This window comes from Oryctolagus cuniculus, chromosome 12 (assembly GCF_964237555.1).
Source record: "Oryctolagus cuniculus chromosome 12, mOryCun1.1, whole genome shotgun sequence".
In the NCBI taxonomy this organism is placed as follows: domain Eukaryota; kingdom Metazoa; phylum Chordata; class Mammalia; order Lagomorpha; family Leporidae; genus Oryctolagus; species Oryctolagus cuniculus.
In genome coordinates this window covers 1,688,863-1,708,260 of record NC_091443.1, presented here as the reverse complement: position 1 = coordinate 1,708,260, position 19,398 = coordinate 1,688,863, and the positions used below count along the sequence as shown (strand labels likewise).

Below are 19,398 nucleotides of genomic sequence, written 5' to 3'. Positions count from 1 at the left end.
GCCACATCTCTGTCCCTGCCACACGCCTGAAGCACGCGTGTATGACTGTCCTTTCCCACGTTTGTTGGAGGTGTTGATCGCGTGGGCCTCTCTGGAGCCCTGCAGGTGACGGCCCCTGCTCCACAGCATGAGGTGCCCGTGCCGTTGCCATCCTGGTTGGCTGGTTTCTAGTTGCCCTCACAATCCTGTATGTGCACTCACGATTTTACAGTTAAGGGGAAAACACAACTTAGAAGAGTGAACAACGGCTTCACTACGTGCAGGTAAAAGGTCGTGAGGGCTGAGTGTCTGGCTCCAAGACTCAAGCTAATTCTCTGTGTGGAGACATTTTAATTAATAATCTCAGTACTGGACCTCCTCTCGCATGTGTAGTGAACACAGACTTTCATTTCTCCTTCCTGAGCTCACTTCTCGTGGGATAGAAGTGACGATTATTTAGACGTAAAACACCCTTTAGGGGAAAGAACATGGGCTTAGTGCCGGGAAGACCTGAGTCTCATGGATCCTGTTTCTTATGAGTCATGGAACGTGGGCACCTGACCCGACTGACCCGAGTTTCCTCTGTAAAATTATAGAGGCAATAATTATCACCACTGGCCAGCTCAGGCCGCGGTGTCAAAACCCAGCCTGGTGGTCGGGCCACAGAAAGTCCCTTCCTTGCCGCTCCGGGGGCTGGGAGTCCTGGAGCAAAGTGCTAGCAGGGTCGGTTCTTCGGGGTCCGCCTTGGCGTCTCTGTGGCGTCTTCTCCTGTGTGTCCCTGGGCTTTTCTCTCTGCACAATTTTCTCCTTGTAAGCGCAGAAGTCAGAAGAGATCAGGGCTCAGTCTAACTGAACTCAATCACTTCTTTAGGTACCGGGATCGGGGCTTCACTCTGGGTTTGGGGGATGTAGCTCATGACAGAGCCCACAGACTTGGCACAGGGCGTGAGCCAATGGCCACAGGTGTGCTTGTCACATGCCGCGTTCCCCTCTCTATTCCTTCCCCGTTGTCTTTTGAAATAGCAAGAAGAGTACAAATAGGGGGAGTAAGTAGGTGGCTTCTCCCCAGTTGTTCTGAGAACTACAAAAATAACCCGATTTTCATTAGAGAATTCTACTAACGAGCGTGGAGGGCCCATAGAGAGAGAGAGGCTTTCTGGGAAAAATGGGATAGATTCTAGGCCGTGTGTTCTCCAATGGCGCTCCCTCTCCCATGTCCCAGGCACACTGGCCAGAAAGCAGAGCACTTGGGAGACACTCAACGGGTCTGCCAATTCGCATCCTGAGAGAGGAAGAGGCACCTGGCGCTGCACCAAGGATACCCTGCATTAGCGCGGAGTCGGGGTGCTCCCCACGGGGAGTCCGCCAGCAGCACGGGACTTGTAATGTCTCACGGTTTCCTGAAGAAAAACTTGTCCTCTCCATAATATGGGGTGGCAGTGGAGACCTAGAAAACCCCTCTGGCTGGAGCTCTGAGCAAGCCTGGGATCTGCCTGGGTGTGAGGGGGTGGCCCTCCAGCTCAGACTCTAAGCCTACATTTACTATACCAACTGACTGTTCGCTAAGATATCTTTAAAAGTCACACCACTACTCTCCAGCAGTGCCAGTCTGATGAGCGACAGGCAGAGTTCAGGAAGCCATAGGTTGATGTCTCCATTAGGCACTGTGGAAAGTTCCGGAAGCTTCCCAGTCAGCTCCCGTCTCGAGAAGGAGTCACCTGGGACTAGGATGGGTGCAGAGCAGCCAGTGGGCTCTCAGATGACCGCTGGGGATGTTTCCAGAGCTCATGGACACCCAGCCACTCTCAGGCACCCAGCGAGGCTGGCCTCCGTGAGGGCTGTGTTGGTCACCCTTTTCCAGGTCCGGGTCCAGAGTCTCTGTGTTAGCACAGCCATCCCCTCCACAGCCGGACTCAGTACCATGACTTCTCGGTTTCCGGGAGTTTGCTTTCCCGGTCTAGAAGCAGGGACCATGAGAGCAGCGGTCAGAGCGGAGGACCGATGGGCAGGACTAGGATGCCAGATCCCCCAGTTCTGACGTGGTCAGCTAGGCCTGTGCTTCCTCAGGAGGGGCACTGGGGCAGGGGTGTCCCAGAACAGCTGTCTCTGAACAGCCGGGACAGCCTCGTCCCTGTGGTCGGCGACACCGAGATCCCACCGGGGAACCACATTGAAGCCTCCGGGTTTCCGTGTAGCCGCCTCTCCCCAGCCGCTGGTGTTTCTCCCTCTGCTGCTCCACGGTCTCCTTGTTCCCAGCTACTTTTCCTGGAGCAAGGCTGCCACGAGCACAGGCGTTGCTAGCCCCAGTGCAGTGCAGGCGGGAGAAGAGGGTTCCACCCACGAAGGTCAGCTTGCTTCCTTCTCCCCAGCGACACGGGCTCCACGCAGGGTCCTGCGGATGCCTCTCGTGGTTCCGACATGACCAGAGCGCTTCCTGAGGCTGCCTGAGTGGAGTGGGATATCGAAGACTTGCAGAGGCGGGGGCATCCTTGGAAACAAGAGTGTCTCAACTGCTGACCAGATACCCCTTCGAGTTTATCTCCACCACTCCGATCTGTGGCTGTGTCTTTTATAGGCATCCAGCTGGGCTAAAATAGAATGAATTTCTGTCGCCAGGCTGCTTGGCCATGACAGGAGAGCTGACTCTCTTTGGCCTTCTAGTGGACACACAAGCAAGTCGCTGTCTCCACTGAGGGAGGTCCAGGCACAATCGTAGGGAAGCTGGGGCCACAGTGGAGAAGAAAGGGAGACTCTTGTTTATTGGGCTACGCTTTCAGGCTTCTAAAGCGACTTTTCGCACAATAATCCCCTGACCTCTGGAGAGGCCCCAAGCTGAGCGGAGCCATCACCCGTCTTCCCGTGACAACTGTGCTTCTGTCCTTCTCAGTGACCACGGGGGCCATGCTGGGCATCAACGGAGCCATGGAGCTGCTTCTCAAGGTCATCCCTCCTTACACCCACAGGCACTCGCGGACCATCAGGTATGGCGCACCTGCGGGGCCCTCCGTCCGCTCGGCCGCAGCGGGGTCCCGTGTAGCCACGATTCCCCCCTGGAGATGTGGACCGGTGCCCCTCCTCCCCCTGAGTCATTTCCTGAAAAGCTCACGCTGACCCTGAGTGGCGGTCACTGCCTTCGTCAGATGAGGAGGCTGAGCTGCCGCGCGGGCCTCATCCCCGTCACGGTGCCGGGACGGCCGAGTTGAGATCGGCGTTCCGAGCATTGCCACCCACGCCCCCATGCTACGTTTTCTCTTGGTCTGGAGCCTTCAGATCGACCCTTTTACTCACAGAAAGTCTACCGTGGATGGGTGTTGTCCTGGAAAGAGTCTGGAACTGAGAGGGTCTCTCAGAATGGGCCAGCCCACCTTGGATCGGGGGCCGGGCTGCCGGCTCGCACGCTGGTCTTTGCCTGGCTGGGACGGGAGAGGTCTGCGCTCTGCTCTGCGTGCTGGGGTGGGGCGAATCGCAGGTTACAGAGGGAGGTGGCTGCACGGGGGGCTTTTGGGATGCTCAGAGCCATTAGGAGCCATCATTTAAGGGAGTGACTCAGCAAGGACCTTGAAAGAATATTAAAAGAAATGCAGCCACTTCCCAAGATGTATGGGGTCATTTGATAAGTGGCACTGCCGTGCCCGGCTGTGCGGTCTCTGATCCCAGCATCCCGCCCAGGCTCATGTTCCGCCTGATTATTTTCCTCTCGGGTCATCACAGTCATGCCATTATCATCCATTCTCACCTGCAGCTTTCTGCAGTGAAATAGAAAGCATCCCTCACCAGATACACTGGGAGTCCTGTGCTTGGGAGACTCGGATGGTTTCTTTGCAGTACGAGCTCTCACGGCCTGGAATAAGCTCAGGCGTCTTGAGGCCCCCGGGGGGCTACGCAGTGCGCCCTGCTCCCCAGCTGTGGGGGTGAGTTGTTTTTGGAGAGCACCCTTCCTGGGGTTCAGCGATCCACGGATCTCGTTTTTCGGAAAACTTTCCTGCAGAGTGCAGGTTCATTGCAAAGTGGGACCATGCCAAGCCCTGCCCGGGGACCTTCCTGTAGGAGTGGAGCCCTTCAGTGTTGCAAACTCAGGGACAAAAAGCTTCATTTTTCTGTCATTGTTCGTTGAAACTTCTATTTATTCAAGAGAACAGAAACCATCACTCAACGTCTTATCAGAGATCTAAATCGGATTAGCGACTCGGTCCACTGGGTGTTCTGAGCCCTCTCCCCTCTTCCTGGGGGGCACAGCGGGGAGGTCACGCAGAGGTGTAGCACAGCTTGTCCTGAGTCGTGTCCACTCGGGGACGAGGCGTGGATGTGTCTCACGTGTCGCGTGTGTCTCGTCGTCATTGTGTGTGTGCTGGCACCTAAGCCCCAGCATGGCCTTGGCCCCAGGCTGGCAGCTCTCTCTGCCCGTGCACAGGGCTCCTTCTGCCCCGAGGCTGGCATCACCCTGCTGCTCCAGAGCTCAGAGACGTCTGGTGGCCTCCCCTGACCATGTGCCGAGTCGTGGGGTGTCTGCTGGCCCCGACGGGGTGTCTCAGGCTCCTCTTTGTCCCCCGGGGCCCTGATGCCTGCCAAGCTTCACCAGGAAGCCCTTCCTGGCTGACCCTGGGTGTCAAGGCACCGGGCCCCTGCCTTCGGGGTCCTCAGAGCTCTGTTGTCTTCCCTGGTGGGGCAGTTTTGGGGATACAGCAGCAGAGCCCAGAAGCCCTGTCCTCAGACACACGCACCAGTCGCTTTCTCCACTGCTGTCTGCTTCCTGCGAAGGGAGTCAGGTCTGAAGCTGCGGGTCTCGTGCTGGTGCCACCGGAACACGCGAAAGTAACTGGGGAGGAACGGGGTGGGTGTTCTCAGTAGCCCAAGACCCTTCCAGGGACTCGAGGCGTGTGTCTGCATCTCTGGTCTGCTCTATTAGTTTGGCCAAGACGATTTCCCTTCTTTATTCAAAGGGCAAATTAGACCCAAACCTCTAGAGAAGGGCTTCCCCTCCCGACTCACGATGGGCCATCGCCACAGTGCTGGACAGGGGCCCTCCCCGTGCCGGGCTCTGAGCCAGGGTGTTGCTTAGGGGCCCGGCTCGTGCGGGCTCTGATGTGCTTTATCTTACTGGTGCTCGTCGTCTCCTCTGCACGGCACGTGCTGTTACTGTGCCCATCTTCACAGGAGGACATGTTCAAACCCGAGAGGTGCAGTCACATGCTGGGGGTTCAGGGCGCGAGCTGGGATGTGATCGCGGGCTGGTAAGTGAGCTGCAGCCCTGAGCCACGGCGGGAGTCTCACTCAACCTGTTCCGCAGCTCGCTCCTACATCCACCATATGGAAGACACTCGCAGCTGCTGAAGTTTGCTTACATCCCTTTTACTGTCTAAATGGCTCACACCCATGGAGCAGTTTGCTTAATGAGAGGGAGTCTTTCTCCTCTGCTTCCTCTCTTCCCTCCAAGTCTGCCGATCTATAGCCTCTGCTTTCGGATTCTTCCCCCAGCTACCTTGTTTCCCACCTTGCCGCTGCCTCCCAGCACCACGTTGAGAACTGGGGCCTGACCTGGGGAGCGTGCGCCGTAGCCAGTCTGGCTGACCCCTGGGCAGCTCTGGGCCGCCCAGCTTCTCTTACCTGGACTTTACGTTTTGTGAATTGTGAAGACCAAGGAGGACCAGGTCTTGCTGTGGACATGACGGAATCGTGGGCGAGAGCTCTGTGAGCTTGGCTGTGCAGTCACACTGGAGCTTGTTGGTAATTCAAGGTGGTGGGACCCCTGGCTGCCCCGGGGGACCAGGCAGGTGGCAGGGACTGGATGCAGCAGACACAGAGATGGGAGCTTTCTGCCCCTCTTCTCTCCTGCAGAGAGAACTGCAGCGCATCTAAGTGGGCCCTGCTCAACCCACTTGGATGCCGGAGCCTACGGGCAGGCAGGGGTCCTCCAGGAAGGGTAGGTTATCCCTCCGGCGGCCACTGGAAGCCCTACAGAGTGTCCTGCGAATGCTGGCCAGCCCAGGAGTTCTCCCTGGATGCCTCTGAGGGAGTGGACGCCTGGTGCTGCCCCCTGTGCTTCCCCCTCCTGTGGGGATAAAGCCTGCCCAGTTCTCCAGCGGGGCTCTAAAATTAGATGTGCAGCTGTCCCCGGCGAGGCCCCATCTCCAGCTCGTTCTCAGGATGAGATTTATGGTGGAATCTCAAACCGTGTACCACCAGGGAGAGGGGGCGCGGAGGGCAAGGTCATAGCCCTCAGTGGCCGCGGGCCAGCCTCACACCAGGGGAGGCGGCTCTGCCAGTCCTCCTCCTCCGCCAGCCGGCCCCTGTGCTGGTGCACTGCCACCATCACCCACGCGTGCCTGCCCCTGCCCCTGCTTCTCGGGACTGCCCGCAGTCAGGGCCGTGCGCCAGCCTTGGGCTCCTCCTGCAGTCCTCTGCTCCATCTTCTCCAATGTTGTCTCCTCTGCAGCCTGGGCTCTCATTCCTCCTCTCCTCCTCTGAGTGTGGCCGCGTGAGCCTGGCCCTGGCCTGGCCTTCCTCTTCCCCTGGCCTTGCTGCCCGTCAGACAGCGGAGTCCCACCCAGCCCTCAGCTCGGTGGACCCGCCTGCTGCCTCTCACAGGTCGGAAGGGGCCGTCTCTGCTCCGGGCACCGCCGGGTCTTTCTTTGTGCTCTTTAAATTGCTGTGTGTACAATTCCACCTGCTCGCAGGGCTGGCCCGGGGGGCTCCTCTCCTCTCGCAACCCTGCAGTCCCCGGGGGTGGGCAGCTTGCGTTCCCCACGGGGCCCAGCCCAGTGTGTAGCCTGAGTGGGCTGTTCCCTACATTCTAAAGAAACACTTGCACAAGGTATTTTTGGTGAATTCCCTGCAAGGCAATCAGTAAACCAGTTGTACCAGATGGGCCTCTGGGCTGTCACTCCCTGGGCCCAGGTTGCCCTGCACGTGGCGTTCTGGTGTCAGGACCACCCAGGGCCCCGGGGCACGGGGCTGAGGGGCCCTCTGAGGTCACTGCAGGAGGATGAGCTGCCAGGGAGCTGGGTTTGCCTGACTACGGGGAGAGGGAGGGCCGGAGCCAGTTTCTTATTTGGAGTTTTCTGGGGGAAGCCACAGAGCTGGGCAGAGAGGAAAGATCTGGGCTCGAGGGGCCAGGAGAGGCAGTGTCGGCGTGGAGACTTTGCCTTCCCTGGCGGGGGGAGTTGGGCCCATTAGTCTGGGCTGCTGGGACCTCGGAGTTCCTGGGGTGCTTTTTATAGAAACGGGGGGAGGGCTGCCGCTGGGCCAGGGTGTACTCCCCCTTGCTAGCCTGTTCCTCCACGGGCAAGCTTGTTTATCGGCACAAAAGCTATCTGAAGCTGTCCAAACTCATTAAGTAGGAAAATTTATCGAGCCAAAGACAGATGACTTGTCTGCGACTGACTCACCCTGTGACCTTAGAAGAGCTGTGTTCGCTGCTGTCCCAGCACTCTGCGAGGGGCACCCCCCTCCCTATTCCAGGAGGGCCTGCCGTGCCCTCGCCCCAGGCACAGCCACATTCCCTCGGCCCCCGTCATCAGGGCTTGTGACCGGCGTCTCCCAAAGGACTTCAGCTCTGCCTGCTTGCCTGGCCTTGTAAACGGCAGGGTGGACTGAGACGGGCCAGGCCTTCCCAGCGCAGGCTGAGTCCTGAGCCTGGGTGCCCTCGGGCCATTGCCTGGCACTCCGAGGACGTGGGCCCGGGACGCCTGGCACTCCGAGGACGTGGGCCTGGGACGCCCGCGAGGCGGCCCCTTCACTCATTGCCTCCACTCTCCCCGGGGTTTCCCAAGAACAGGAAGTGCCTCGCTCAGGCCGATGCGACCCCTTGGTGTCCCCATCCCTTAGGGTCAGCAAGGATGGCGTGCAGGGGTCCCTGGGGGTGGCCGCTGTGTGCTGTGGGCAGCATGGTGACAGGAGCGTCCGGGCCTGCTCGGCCTTGGGCAGCCTCACAAGCAGGATCCTCAGCACCATCTCCCCTCAGCTTGCAGCCGTGCTGGGTGACGGTCTCCCCTGGGCTTGGAGCCGTGCTGGGTGATGGTCTCCCTGGGCTTGGAGCCGTGCTGGGTGATGGTCTCCCCTGGGCTTGGAGCCGTGCTGGGTGAAGGTCTCCCCTGGGCTTGGAGCATGCTGGGTGAAGGTCTCCCCTGGGCTTGGAGCCGTGCTGGGTGATGGTCTCCCCTGGGCTTGGAGCATGCTGGGTGATGGTCCCCCTCGGCTTGCAGCCGTGCTGGGTGATGGTCTCCCCTGGGCTTGGAGCCGTGCTGGGTGATGGTCTCCCCTGGGCTTGCAGCCGTGCTGGGTGATGGTCTCCCCTGGGCTTGGAGCTGTGTTGGGTGACGGTCTCCCCTGGGCTTGGAGCCGTGCTGGGTGATGGTCCCCCTCGGCTTGCAGCCGTGCTGGGTGATGGTCTCCCCTGGGCTTGGAGCCGTGCTGGGTGATGGTCTCCCCTGGGCTTGCAGCCGTGCTGGGTGATGGTCTCCCCTGGGCTTGGAGCTGTGTTGGGTGATGGTCTCCCCTGGGCTTGGAGCCGTGCTGGGTGATGGTCCCCCTCGGCTTGCAGCCGTGCTGGGTGATGGTCTCCCCCGGGCTTGGAGCCGTGCTGGGTGATGGTCTCCCCTGGGCTTGGAGCGTGCTGGGTGAAGGTCTCCCCTGGGCTTGGAGTCGTGCTGGGTGACGGTCTCCCCTGGGCTTGGAGCCGTGCTGGGTGACGGTCTGCCCTGGGCTTGCAGCCGTGCTGGGTGACGGTCTCCCCTGGGCTTGGAGCCGTGCTGGGTGATGATCTCCCCCGGGCTTGGAGCCGTGCTGGGTGACGGTCTCCCCTGGGCTTGGAGCCGTGCTGGGTGATGGTCTCCCCTGGGCTTGGAGCGTGCTGGGTGACGGTCTCCCCTGGGCTTGGAGCCGTGCTGGGTGACGGTCTCCCCTGGGCTTGGAGCCGTGCTGGGTGACGGTCTCCCCTCAGTTTGGAGCCGTGCTGGGTGATGGTCTCCCCTGGGCTTGGAGCGTGCTGGGTGATGGTCTCCCCTGGGCTTGGAGCCGTGCTGGGTGACGGTCTCCCCTCAGTTTGGAGCCGTGCTGGGTGATGGTCTCCCCTGGGCTTGGAGCGTGCTGGGTGATGGTCTCCCCTGGGCTTGGAGCCGTGCTGGGTGATGGTCTCCCCTGGGCTTGGAGCCGTGCTGGGTGATGGTCTCCCTGGGCTTGGAGCGTGCTGGGTGATGGTCTCCCCTGGGCTTGGAGCCGTGCTGGGTGATGGTCTCCCCTGGGCTTGGAGCCGTGCTGGGTGACGGTCTCCCCTCAGTTTGGAGCCGTGCTGGGTGATGGTCTCCCCTGGGCTTGGAGCCGTGCTGGGTGATGATCTCCCCTGGGCTTGGAGCGTGCTGGGTGACGGTCTCCCCTGGGCTTGGAGCCGTGCTGGGTGATGATCTCCCCTGGGCTTGGAGCCGTGCTGGGTGATGGTCTCCCCTCAGTTTGGAGCCGTGCTGGGTGATGGTCTCCCCTGGGCTTGGAGCCGTGCTGGGTGATGGTCTCCCCTCAGTTTGGAGCAGTGCTGGGTGATGGTCTCTCCTGGGCTTGGAGCCGTGCTGGGTGATGGTCTCCCCTGGGCTTGGAGCCGTGCTGGGTGATGGTCTCCCCTGGGCTTGGAGCGTGCTGGGTGATGGTCCCCCTCGGCTTGGAGCCATGCTGGGTGATGGTCTCCCTTCAAGGACCCATATGCCGGGGTTGCGCTGGCACCCGAGCCCTGCCCGAGTGCAGGATTCCTGGGCACTGCTTCGTTGGCAGCTCTTTGTGGTGATTTCATCTTCAATTTATGAGCTGGAAAAAATATCCTGCTCCTCCTCTCCCTCTGTCCAAGCCACCGTCTTTTTCCCAAGGCCAAGCTGGCTGGGCCGTCTCCAGCCGCCCTGCTGTTCCTCTTTATTTAATGGCAGTGGCTGACAGGTGAGTGGATTCAGCCAGGGCTAGAAGGCTCCAGTGACTCAACTACTCTGTCCTTGAGACAGTGGGGTCCACGTTATAAGAAACAGGCTTTTCTGTTTCTCAAAATAGCGTCTGAACTCCTCCCTGCCAGCCCCCACCACTGAGGACTTGTGATTCCAGCAACCTGGGCGGATCCGTGCTCTCAGAGCAGGAGTTCATGGCCTGGCCTGAGAAGCTGTGTGCTCCAGAGTGTGGGGCCTCAAGTCCCTTGGAACAGGAACAAAAACCTGCGCCAGCGTCCCAGAACCTGGTGCTGGGTGGGCTGCGCCCTGGGCTCAGCTTCCTGACACGGCGATCCCTGCATTTGCAACCTGACCCACGCCTGTCACCGAGGGTGGATGAATCGTTTCCTGCATGAATTCAACCTTGGCAATGAGGTTTATGGGTTTAAATCCTGCTCATTTCCTTAAGAAGCCAGTGAGCTCTCTGGATAAGGCCCAGACACAGATCTTCAACCACGGCACCTAAGGCTGGAAGGTCCGATGATGCCTCTCACCTATCCCCCTTCATCTTTTTTTTCTCTAAAAATTATTTATGGGGCCAGCACTGTGGCGCAGCTGGTTAATGCCCTGGCCTGAAACTCCAGCATCCCACATGGGCGCCGGTTTGAGACCCGGCTGCTCCTCTTCCAATCCAGCTCTCTGCTATGGCCTGGGAAAGCAGTAGAAGATGGCCCAAGGACTTGGGAGACTCACATGGGAGACCCAGAGGAAGCTCCTGGCTCTTGGCTTCAGATGGGCGCAGCTACAGCCGTTGTGGCCATCTGGGGAATGAACCATCAGATTGAAGACCTCTCTCTCTGCCTCTCCATCTCTCTCTGTGTCACTCTTTCAAATAAATAAATAAATAAATATATCTTAAAAATATTTATTTGAAAGAGTAACAGAGAGAAGCAGGGAGACAGAGAGAAAGAGACCTTCCATCTTCTGGCTCATTCCCCAAATGGCTGCACAGCTGGGCCAGGCTGACGCCAGGCGCCTGGAGCTCCATCCAGGAGCTCCCTGTGGGTGGCAGGGGCCCAGGCACATGGGCCATCTTCTGCTTTCTCAGGTGCGTTAGCAGGAAGCTGGCTCAGAAGTGGAGCACCTGGGCCTCCAATCGGCACCCATGTGGGATGCTGGCACTGTAGGTGGTGGCTTGACCCACTACGCCACAACACGGGCCTCCATCTTCTTCATCTTAAGGTGAGATCCCTGAAACCCAGAGAGCCGGAGCCAAGCCTGCACCCTAACTTCAAGACACGGTTCATCCCCGTGGCGTTCAGGCGCATGATACAAAGCAAACGTGCCTGGGACGAGAACCCTCGGCTGACCTCACCCAACGTGGCCACCTCCGTGCTCGGCACTGGGGACACAGGCCTTGTTGGAGCTGCTGCCGGTCCACGCCAGTGATGGCGGTGCAGCGGGCCAGCAGATCCTCACTATGAGCCCGTGCCAGGCCCAGAGCGCCGCCATGCTCACAGCCCCGCCATGCTCACAGCCCCGCCCTCAGAAACACCGCCATGCTCACAGCCCCGCCATGCTCACGGCGCCGCCCTCAGAAACACCGCGGCGCTGAGCTGGCTGGCTCTGGGCCCTGGGCCTCGGCACACCGGCACTGACATCTCCCTCCAGTGTGTGAAGCAGCTCTGGTGCCGGAAGGGGGAGCCCGCCAGCCCCACCCAGCGGGCGTTCTGGTCCCATTCCTCCCCGGGAGGCCCTCTGGGCCCCTGTCGCCAAGAGACTGGACCAGACACCCCGGGGCGCAGAAGCTCTGGGGCTCACCCGAGGTCCACGTCAGTCCCTGAGGCAGACCCGAGGGCCGGGCAGGCAGACCTGGCCCCGAGCTTATGTGGAGTTTCTTCCTCATGGTGGCGGCCGGGGGCAGTCAGACGGTGCTGACCGGATCAGACTGGCTGGATTTACCTGTTCACAGAGCTGAGGCAGGCCCAGTCCTGGGTCTTTTTTTTTTTTCCCCTGGGTCTCATCTTCCCGGGCCGGCCTCCCTTGTCGTGGTCCCAGGGGGTCTGTACAGAAGCCCCTCTCTGTCTTTGCCTGCTGAAGCCGGGACAGATCCCAGCAGAGCCCAGCAGAGCCCGACAGGCCCCGGGAGCGGACCTGGCCCAGTCTGCCTCACTGAGGAGCCTCTGTGTGTGCGTGTGTGTGTCGCCCCCATCTCAGTGCTGTGCGTGCGGTGGCGTCCGGCTGAGGCACAAGAAGACTCGCGCCCAGGGGGACCCGATTGACCAGCATCTTTGCGTCTGCTCCAGTAGGCTGGGGCCAAATTCTCCAGGGACGGAGCCCGCCTCCAGACACCACACAGCGAGGGGAGGAAGGCTGTCCCGAGGGGCTGTGAGGGGGTGCGGGCCTGGGGGTGGGGTGTTCCGCACAGAAGCCCACGCAGTGAGGCGGCGTGGCCCCTGGGCAGTGCTGCCAGCTGCCTCTGGGGGTTGGGCCCAGCGTGCAGCACGGGGCAGGCGGGGCCCTCTCTTCGGATCCTTTTCCACGCCTGGGCCCCTTGTGGTTATTCCGTGCCTTCAGTGGCCAGAGGGCAAGGGTCGGCCGTTTGAGAAGATCACAGCAGCCAGCCCGCACCGCCTCCAGGTGGAGACCCTGGGCGGGCCGTGTGCTTGCGCTACGTGAGGCCCGCACTCCACACCCGAGAGTCATCAGCAGTGTGACGAGGCTCCGCTGCCAGCAGAACTGGGCAGCTCTGAGTGGAATCGTACCGTCCCGGCCTGCAAGGAGTCTGGGTACCTGCACGCCAGCCTGCAACAGCCAAGAGCAATGCTGTCGTGGGCGGACATCCAGGGTGGAACTTACAGAAGCCAGCCCGCGTGAGCGCGTGAATGTCTGAGATACCTCCTGGGGGGCGGGGATGCCCGGGGAGGGCTCTGGTCCACTCGGGACCTGGCAGTGGGGGTCTTGCTGGTCGGAAAGAGGGCCTGCGTTCCCAGAGGCTACGCCTGCGGCACAGGTCTTCCCGGCACGGTGGGTCAGGGCACAGCTGGAGTGCGTTGCAAGAGGCTGAGGGCCGGAAGCTCGCCCGGCTGTCGTGGGGCGCCGCCATCCTGGCAGGCAGCGAAAGAGTGGGAACAAACACAGGACAACTGACAAACCCATGAACGTCTTCCACTTCCTAAGCACCGGAGAAACACAGTTCAGATGAAGACCCCAATTTCACAGATCAGAGTAGCAGAGTTGAAAAATGATGTTTATTGTGCCGAGGATCCAGTAAGCTGGGCACCCCTCCGTGCGACTGGGATTGAAGGTGGAAAAACCTTTGAGGAAACGCTGGGTGACGCCCATCAGGTTTCTAAGATTCCTCCTCTGTGACCCACGGTTTTCATATCTTGAAATCTGTCCTGGACAATTACAAAAGGTGGATGAAGATCTGTGCACGAAAATATCGATCAGTGTGATTTACGATTGGAAATACAACTAGAAAATGTCCAATAGCGGAGACTTGGTAAAAGTGATCGGTTTATGCATGTTAATGTTACATTGCAGACCACAAAAGTAGATTAGTGATGATGTTTGTTGTGGGAAATAATTTGATAAAATAAGGACTAGAAAAAGTTTAAAATGCAGAATGACCCCAACCATGTGAAGAGGCCTGCTTCAGGCGGAGGGAAGAGAACTGATGCAGTTCATCTTCCCAGCTGAGGAGACACCACGCAGAGTACAGGTGCAGCGTCTGGAACAACGACGGAACAGGCACGGGCGTCAGTCGCGGGGACGCCGACCCTGGAGGGAGACCCTTGACCACGCAGGTTCCAGCGCGGGGAGCCGGTCTGAGGAGATAGCATCTCAGCACCTGAGACCAAGGGGTGCAGCCCCCCGGGGACAGAGGTCTCTGGGAGCCCCCCTCCGGCATTTAGCTAACCACCAATCAGTGCACGCTTGTGGGGAAAGACCACCCTCCGGGAATGGTGGGAACACACAGGGCTGGAGCCAGCGCGCAGGGCTGGAGCCAGTGTGCAGGGCTGGAGTCAGTGAGCGGGGCTGGAGCCAGTGTGCAGGGCTGGAGCCAGTGTGCAGGGCTGGAGTCAGTGAGCGGGGCTGGAGCCAGCGTGCAGGGCTGGAGCCAGCGTGCAGGGCTGGAGTCAGTGTGCAGGGCTGGAGTCAGTGTGCAGGGCTGGAGCGAGCGTGCAGGGCTGGAGTCAGCGTGCAGGGCTGGAGCCAGCGTACAGGGCTGGAGTCAGCGTGCAGGGCTGGAGTCAGTGTGCAGGGCTGGAGTCAGTGTGCAGGACTGGAGCGAGCGTGCAGGGCTGGTGTCAGCGTGCAGGGCTGGAGCCAGTGAGCAGGGTTGGAGCCAGCGCGCAGGGCTGGAGCCAGCGCGCAGGGCTGGAAAGAGCGCTTGGTTCTGTGAGGCAGGCCGGGGAAGCCCAGGACTGACCGGACGCAGTGCAGAGCACACAGAGGGGTCTCTTCTCATCGCAGGTGTGGCCACCTCAGAGCCGAGCTCTGCTTTGGTCCTGCCTGCCAAGTGCTAGAACCTGGAAGGCCAAAGCGGGTTCTAGGCAGCCCGACTGTGTTCCGGCTCAAGACTTCCCAGGATCACCGGCGTGCGAAAGTGGTCAGCACCCAACAGTAAGCACACAAAGGAGAGAACCAAATGAAAAATTAAGTGTGCAAAGAAACGGGAAACTCTTTTCTGTAATTAGGAAATAAGTCAGTCAACCGAAAGCCATCCAGGACTGAGACAGATGTTGCGATGACCAGACAAGGACACTGAAAGCTGTTCTAAGGATATTCCCTGTGTCCAAAAATTAAGTGAAGGCACAGAAGATTCGAAAAAGAACTGCAAGAGATGGAGTCCACAGTGGGTGAGAGGTAAACACGCTGGCGTGCAGTGAGGGAAAACGAGAAATGGCAGAGAGGGTGAACTTGAAGATCCAGCAGCAGAGAGCATCCAGAGTGAAGGGGGGGGGGGAGCCAGTGAGCCCTGGGTGGCTTCCAGTGACCGGCAGGGGTCAATGAGGGCCTGGGGGGGGGAGCCAGTGAGCCCTGGGCGGCTTCCAGTGACCGGCAGGGGTCAATGAGGGCCTGGGGGGAGGGAGCCAGTGAGCCCTGGGCGGCTTCCAGTGACTGATAGGGGTCAACGCGGGCCTGGGGGGGGAGGAGGCAGGGAGCCCTGGGCGGCTTCCAGTGACTGACAGGGGTCAATGCGGGCCTCGGCAGGGTGGGGGGGAGCCAGTGAGCCCTGGGTGGCTTCCAGTGACTGACAGGGGTCAATGAGGGCCTGGGGGGGAGCCAGTGAGCCCTGGGTGGCTTCCAGTGACTGACAGGGGTCAACGCGGGCCTGGGGGGGGAGGAGGCAGGGAGCCCTGGGTGGCTTCCAGTGACTGACAGGGGTCAACGAGGGCCTCGGGGCGGGGGGCGGGGGGAGGCAGGGAGCACATTTGGAGAAACAATGTCTGAAATCTCTGAAATATGGAAAACGTAACATTGGAGCCCAGAAGGCTCAATCAACTGCAAGCTCAGGAACACCAAAACGAACAAAAAACTACTCGAAGGCGAGTCATCAAATTGCTCAAAATCATTGGTAAAGAAACGAACCTCAATGGCAGCCGTCAGAGAAAGCAGAGATGTACCATTCACCTAAGATCAAAGGTTGATGCCCGCACTTTTCTCCTTGGAGACAACGAAGTGACCACAGTGCAGCATCGTCCCAGTGCGTGGAGTACACACTCAGGGAGGGCGGCCTCAAAACCGCACGTACAACACGCACGAGAGTTCACGCAGACAAAAGCTGAAAGACGCCACTGGCAGCCGCCTCTCCTGAGACGTGGAAAGACAACTCCAGGCAGGAGGGAGTGACACCGGGTGGAGAGACGAACGCAAGAAGGCCCAGCAGCCCTGGAACTGCCTACGAGCAAACACGCCTGGTTTTTATTTACTTAATTCTGGTCTCTTTAGATGGCGGTGGAGTGTGTAAGTAAACATGACCAGAACGTAGTTGTGAAGCTCACATATATGCTAAAAGAGCACGAAGGTGGAGAGAAATGAAGTTCTCTGCTGTCACTGTCTTATGCATAACATTCTATAAGCATTCCAAGTTGAACTTGCTAAGTTAAAATGCACATTAAAGCAACCTCAGAAGTAGTGAGTGCAGTGAATAGCTAATCACCAAGGATCGGCTTCTACAGGCAGACGAGACACGGCAGGGCAGGCTTACACTGTACCCCGCAACACAGGGAGATTCACTTACTGTGACTAGAAGACTCAGCAGCAGGCCGTGGACACGCAACACACGCTGAAGGCCAACACGCGGAGGCTGAACGTGGAAGGGCCAAAGAGAGGTCCAGAGCTAACGCTAACAAAGCTGTGCTCGGCGCCTTTAATGACGTCTGGTGTAGTGGACTTCAGAGCAAATCAGGGCTTGGGATAAAGACAGTGATTTCATAGAAGGGTCAGCTCATCAGAGGACCGAAACCGTAGATGCTCACCCTCCCAGTGAAGCACCGTAGCTGGAGTGGAAACTGACAGCACTGGAGGAGGAGTAGAGGAGCCACGCGCACAGAGGGGAGCTCAGGACCTGACCGCAGGGAGAGAGCCGGTGTGGCTGGAGGAGTCGTGAGCGATGCCATCAGCCGGTGTGGCCTAACTGATCCGGAATTCCCTGCCCACCAAGAGCGTACTTTGTGCTCCCTCCAAGTTCACATGGACTGTCCAGCAAGTGAGCTGGCGTGATGGGCCATAACACCAGACCAGATCTCTCTGATCCAGACGATGGGGAAGATGTTCTTCGGCTGCAGTGAGATGAATCTTTCTGAGAGAGCTCCCACATCTTGGAAAAACAGTGTGTGTCTAAAGAAACCACGAGTCTAAGACGACCGCCAAAGCGAAACTAGGAAGTGTTTTAAAGTAATGAAAACTATAGGCGGCATTTTAGAATCCCTGGGATGCCCACAGAACTACAGATGTGTATCGGAAGAGAGAAAATTCTCCAGTGACCTCAGTTTCCGCCTTAAGACACCAGAGAATGAAGATGCTACAGAAGACCCTGTATATATAATGAGAACTGAAACAATAAGAAAATGAGCACTATAATTAGAGTGAGCTGGCTGGCACCGCAGCTCAATAGGCTAATCTTCCACCTAGCAGCGCTGGCACACCGGGTTCTAGTCCCGGTCGGGGTGCTGGATTCTGTCCCGGTTGCCCCTCTTCCAGGCCAGCTCTCTGCTGTGGCCCGGGAAGGCAGTGGAGGATGGCCCAAGTGCTTGGGCCCTGCACCCCATGGGAGACCAGGAGAAGCACCTGGCTCCTGCCATCGGATCAGCATGGTGTGCTGGCTGCAGTGTGCCGGCCGCGGCGGCCATTGGAGGGTGAACCAACGGCAAAGGAAGACCTTTCTCTCTGTCTCTCTCTCTCTCACTGTCCACTCTGCCTGTCCAAAAAAAAAAAAAAAAAAAAAATTAGAATGAGCAAAGCATGTCACCAAAGAAAACACAGTTGACAAATGTGCCTAGAAGATACGCTTGCTATCATGATTCATTAAGAAAACATGAACATTGCAATGTGCCATCCCTGGTCACCTCTGAGGATGGCCGGCGTCCAGACGACTGACCAGAGGAGAGCTGGAATCTCACAGCCTGATGGCGGGAGGTAGACATCACAACTCCGGAAAACAGCCTTGTGGGTTCTTAGACATCAAACCTGCACCTGTCGTGACACCCAGCCGTTCCTCTTCCAGGTGTTGGCACAGCGCAGAGGAAAGCATCTTCCTCGCGAAGGCCTGCTCACGCGTGTCCGCAGGAGCTTCCTCTCCGTCGCCCGGGCTGGAGGCGGCGCTGGCGTCCGCGAGCTGGCGCGTGGACTGCAGTGACCTTCCCTGCAGGGAGATGCTGCCCAGCAACAGACAGAACAAGCCGCTGACAGATGCCGCCGCGAGCGGATCTCGGTTGACGGTGCTGAAACAGGCCAGAACAGGGAGTGCTGTGCACAGCTCCGCTTCCATTAAGTCCCCAGACCGCAGCAGTGGCGTGGGAGGGCGGGCGAAGGAGGCAGGCAGGAGGGCTACATGGGCCTGGCGGACTTCTGGGGGTCAGGGGGGCTCACTGTCTTGGCTGGGGTCCTGCCGCGTGCTGCCACATTCCACACCGCACGCGTGTGCTTTAACGACTGCAGGTCTATCTCAGACCTTGGCTCAAGAAATGTATACAGAACAGCACAGTTCAATCTTCAAAACAAGGTACCAGTAACTCTATTTTGGAGGGATGAGACTATGCACTACATTTTTTCTATTAGGCATTACTTTTATAATTATGAAACCTAAATGAGAATAATTGCAGTACTCTATTTTATTACTGGTGCATTAGCTTTTGTGACTGTAATGAAATACCTGAGGCAGACGGCTTACGGAGAGAGAGTACTTATTAGCTCAAGCTTGGGAGGTGCGTGCTTTGGCCCTACTGAGGGTCCGTGGAGGATGGCAGAGTCTACGGAGAAAGGGCCACGCGGTGGGCCGGGACGCCTGGAGGAGACGGGCCAGGCTTTTATCCCCCCCGCAGGAGACCTGGCTTCTGAGGGCTTCACCTCCAGTGGCCTCCACACCTCCCTCCAGGCCCCAGCTCCCAAACACCATGGCTGGACGAGGTTCCCGCCCTTGGTACCATTCACTTGTGAGGCTTAAGTGTTAAATTTCTGCCTGAGTCTGGGGACCAAACCATGGCACGGGCTAGCTTGACAAGGAATCCAGGTTCTTCGGGTCACAGCCCAGGGCAGGGTGGGCCCTGCTGCTGAGCCTCCGATGATGGCGACTGTGCTGGCAGAGCTGGAGATGGTGTGGGGCATCCCGTGGCAGGACGTGTCCCTCCCTGTCCCTGAGATGGCGTGGAGCACCCCGTGGCAGGACGTGGCCCTCTCTGTCCCTGAGATGGTGCGGGGCATCCCGTGGCAGGACGTGTCCCTCTCTGTCCCTGAGATGGTGCGGAGCATCCCGTGGCAGGACGTGTCCCTCTCTGTCCCTGAGATGGTGCGGGGCATCCCGTGGCAGGACGTGTCCCTCTCTGTCCCTGAGATGGTGCGGGGCATCCCATGGCAGGACGTGTCCCTCCCTGTCCCTGAGATGGTGAGGGGCACCCCGTGGCAGGACGTGTCCCTCTCTGTCCCTGATGGTGTGGGGCATCCCGTGGAAGGACGTGTCCCTCTCTGTCCCTGATGGTGTGGGGCACCCCGTGGCAGGACGTGTCCCTCTCTGTCCCTGAGATGGTGTGGGGCATCCCGTGGCAGGACGTGTCCCTCTCTGTCCCTGAGATGGTGCGGGGCATCCCATGGCAGGACGTGTCCCTCTCTGTCCCTGAGATGGTGCGGGGCACCCCGTGGCAGGACGTGTCCCTCTCTGTCCCTGATGGTGTGGGGCATCCCGTGGCAGGACGTGTCCCTCTCTGTCCCTGATGGTGTGGGGCATCCCGTGGCAGGACGTGTCCCTCTCTGTCCCTGATGGTGTGGGCATCCCGTGGCAGGACGTGTCCCTCTCTGT

At 59.2% G+C, this 19,398-nt stretch overlaps 1 protein-coding gene across 1 annotated transcript in view; it reads left to right on the top strand.

The window, feature by feature from the left end:
- Nucleotides 1–19,398, top strand: part of AGBL1 (AGBL carboxypeptidase 1) — a 636,726-nt gene that overhangs the window by 54,630 nt on the left and 562,698 nt on the right. Inside the window, exon 5 of the mRNA XM_070053460.1 lies at nt 2,867–2,960. Coding sequence (XP_069909561.1) covers nt 2,867–2,960 — 94 coding nt within the window. The remainder of the gene's footprint in view (nt 1–2,866; nt 2,961–19,398) is intronic.